This window comes from Lactuca sativa, chromosome 3 (assembly GCF_002870075.4).
Source record: "Lactuca sativa cultivar Salinas chromosome 3, Lsat_Salinas_v11, whole genome shotgun sequence".
NCBI lineage: Eukaryota > Viridiplantae > Streptophyta > Magnoliopsida > Asterales > Asteraceae > Lactuca > Lactuca sativa.
The window spans coordinates 57,123,435-57,127,096 of record NC_056625.2 but is presented as its reverse complement, the minus strand read 5'-3'; the positions used below and the strand labels follow the sequence as shown (position 1 = coordinate 57,127,096).

Here is a 3,662-nt window from a genome sequence, read left to right as displayed (position 1 = left end):
TTTGGATTGGTTGAATTTCATGTGCAATATGGGATTTTGTAGATGAAACAAACCAAAATTTTAGTTTGTTAAATTAGGGGCATTAACTTTTTCACCGCAGTAACATTCATGAATCACTATTGCTGAACTGAAAACTCATAATCAAGAAGTTTAGACTGGGGGTGGGGTCGTGGGGATGGAGTAGGTAAGGGCCCTTCAGATTTTTAATAAATAAAACATTAAAAAAGTTAAAATATGTAAAAAGAAAAAATATATATATTATTCAAAACAGCAAATAGAGCAATTTTGCAATTAAATCATAATATATTTTTGGATATGATCACTTGATTAATGGGCAAACATAAAAAACTAAATTGTTTACATTCTAACATAAATGTGTGTTTCTTTTTTCTTAAAATTACTCTAAAATCACTGAAGTTGATATGCATCAAAGTTCTCAACTAAAAAATTTAATGCTTTCTCGATTATGGCTCTTCCTGTTCAGCAGTCCTTCCATTATGACTCTCTTCTTGTCATCCTCCGGCGACCCTTTTTCCGGCAAGTTTGCCACCATGTTTATCGATCTCTGACCATTATTTCTATCATCTTTCCGGTGAGGATAAACAGAGCAAACCAATATCAAAGTACACAGAATCCCTAAAAACTTTCCCAAAAACATTGTGAAAAATAGACTACTAACCATTAAATACACCCCAGAATTCGATTGAAGACCACCGTTGACTTTACCATTTAAGTTTATACTCAGTTTTTTATGAGAAGCTGATTTTTCGGCGGGAAAAGATATCGAAAGATTAGTTTCCGAAACTGGACCAGTGTTTTCCTGCGACTTTTGAGGATCTATCTCAACATAGCTTTCTGACTTACCTTCCGATATGTCGCCGGAAAAAGGGTTACTATTTGACTTCACAGGAAGTTGATGGATGTATCTCTCAGCAGCAACCCTTTTCCTCTGCTGTAAATCTCGATTACGGCGGCCGGAGGTTTTACTGGAGACGGTAGAATATGATGACCCGACTGTTGGCGGTGGTTTTATGTAGTCTCCGTCTTCTGTTTCGATGACCGGAGGGCGCATACAGAGGAAGAACTTGGTTTTCATATTTGGTTGTTAGGAATCTGCAGAATAAAGTAATAAAATTTTCAATGATCTTGTGTTAGTGTTCCTCTATAGGAAATTTTTTTTGGAGATTTATACAAATTTAAAAAGCAATACAGAGAGAGAGGGGGGCCGGCAGGTGGCATGTGGCGGCGGCTGGCGGAGATTTGTCTGTTTCGGGTCGTAGGGGAATAAAGAGCGGAGGTTGAAGACAATTGGACTAATAAATGGTTTCATGTTTTTGGACCTCACCTCTTAACTTTAGAAACTCAGTCCCCTCGTGTCTTTCATTACCAATATCTAAATTATATAATATATTATTGTCTGCTGTTTCAAAAATATATATATTTTTTATAATATAATATATTAACTAAACTTGAAGACAAAAGCTCGGATAAAAATAAATATAAGAATATTTCAAGCATTTTCAAAGTTTTTGTTTTTAAAAAGCAATAAGAATTTTCAGAAAAAAAAAAAAGAAAATAGACAACTTATAAAAAGTAATAAAGTGATAAGTGGGTCTAATAAATTGATAAAAGCAACTGTTGTGGAGGTTTTTTTTAGCATTATTGTTTAAGAAGTTGATGTTTGTTGTAATGAAAAAATTAACAAATAAACTTTAATATATTTATTTTCATTTTGAAGCTTTCTTGAACCAACGGCAAACATGAGAATTCTTAAGATGGAAGGAATGATGGAAAAAGTTAGAGAAATGACAACAAGACTCTTATTTGTTGCAGTTATAGAGAATTCGTAACAAACAAACCGTATATGAAAATGCCATGAAGCTTACATTTTAACCGACTATGGTTTGATATAACCATGGAAATTTTTGAACTTTTGTCCCCACAATGTTCTACTTCACCTTGCCTCTTTGAATAACATCTTTTCTCTCAATCTTTTCGATGTCCAAAAGGTTTCTAATCAAATTCGTTCTTTTGAGGCTTGTCCTTTGTCTGTTTCTTTATCAAGATGTTTAAATTCAAAGAAAGCTTCTCTTTTTCTCCATGAACTTGAATGCAGGCCAAGTCTGACCCACGCTATGAGCGGCCTGTAGATACGCAACATTGGACAGGGCCGGCCCAAGCCTAGGGTGAGCTGGGCCAAGACCTAGTGCATCAAATTTTATGAAGCTGTTATTATTTTGGGTATGTTAATTGGGCCAAATATATGATCCACAACTCTAGTCTACCGAAAGCAGCGACCTAGTATTGAAGGCCGTTAAAGAAAATATCAAGCATTTTTTCTGATGATATTTTCAACTTATTTGCCAATAATATAAATAAGTTAATTTCAATATTATATGTTGTGTTTATAAGTATGCAAGTAAAGTTAGCCGGATGTTTTATAGAAGTGGATAACTTCCTAAATTAATTCTGGTATTTTCATTTTTTCCTCGTTTTCCATTTGGATCGACAAGGATTTAATTGGATAGCATTTTGCATAACTGTTAGAAATTATAGTAATCAAAACCACAGCCTTTTCTTCTTTCAACAAAAGTGGACGTCAATCTCATGAGGGCATTCATGTCTTATTCAACATGTTATCGTGTCTTGAGACATATTTGAGTAAATTACACAGAAGGTACATGTGGTTAGGGGTTACTTGCACGTTTGGCCTTTAAAATATTTTCTTTAACTCCGACCGTCCCTGAACTTAAATTTGTTACCCGCCCGGTCCCTAAAATAACTTTCCGTTTGTTTTGTTGTTAAACCATGGTGAAAAGACATATATACCCTTACTTTATATTTAATATAGGGAGAGAGAAAGAAATAAAGAAATCACCGTCACCCACCCCCTCACGCCCTCGCCCTTCTTCTTTCTCCACTTCTCTCAAATCGTCTGTCTCAAAACGATACTGTCTTTTTTGAGACCGGTCTTAGAACGATCCATTCTTTTTTTGGATAGGTCCAAAAGGTCTCAAGTTGGTTAAATTTATTTTAAGATACGTCAATTTTAGGTCCAGTCTCGTTTCAAACTGAACTCGACCTTTTTTCAAAACGATTGGTTCAGTCTTTTTTAAAAGCTGTTTTTTTTCAATTCAATGACATTTTACACCGTATTTCAATCATTTTTCAGGATTGGTTCAAAACCAGTCTTTTTGTTCGTGTCTAGCGGACTAGGCCACACACATGACATTAAATTTCGGGATGGGCTTCAATTTTTACCCCATTAGAGTTTATATATAGCTTTTCAGCCCACTTTCTATAAATAGATTTGTGGCCCATATTTTTAGCCCAATACAGTTTATATGTAGATTTTCAGCCTACTTATATTGATATTTGGGCCAGTTTATATATAAAGGAGAAAGGTAAACCGAACGAAAGTGGGAAACAGAAAAAACAATGGTTTAAGTACCTAGAACAAAAGACTAAAACCTCGTTCTCGAGTTCAACTTAACAAGAGAAAGGAAAGGAAATGGTTGGAAATGAGAAGAAAATAAGTGAAATTGGTGTTCCTGAGTTTCATTAAAGGAGAGAAGTGAAGGCAAATGGAATGATCACTTTCCCTCCTAACTTTCCTTCCGATTTGGGAGGATTTGGAAAGAAAGAACAAAATGATTCATTTT

General features: G+C 34.7%; 1 protein-coding gene across 2 annotated transcripts; it reads right to left on the bottom strand.

Moving 5' to 3' along the window:
* Nucleotides 1-291: 291 nt before the first annotated feature.
* Nucleotides 292-1,390, bottom strand: LOC111884629 (uncharacterized). 2 transcript variants are annotated; one of them, XM_023880931.3, is made up of 2 exons: nucleotides 1,193-1,390; nucleotides 292-1,113 (listed from the first exon to the last, which is right to left on the bottom strand). In XM_023880931.3, exon 2 carries the CDS (start codon nucleotides 1,094-1,096, stop codon nucleotides 437-439), a length of 660 nt encoding a protein of 219 aa, XP_023736699.1. In that variant the 5' UTR covers nucleotides 1,097-1,113; nucleotides 1,193-1,390; the 3' UTR covers nucleotides 292-436. The 2 variants fall into 2 exon arrangements, with proteins under 2 accessions (XP_023736699.1, XP_023736698.1); XM_023880930.3 differs by having other exon boundaries at nucleotides 1,211-1,390.
* Between the last annotated feature and the right edge of the window lie 2,272 nt (nucleotides 1,391-3,662).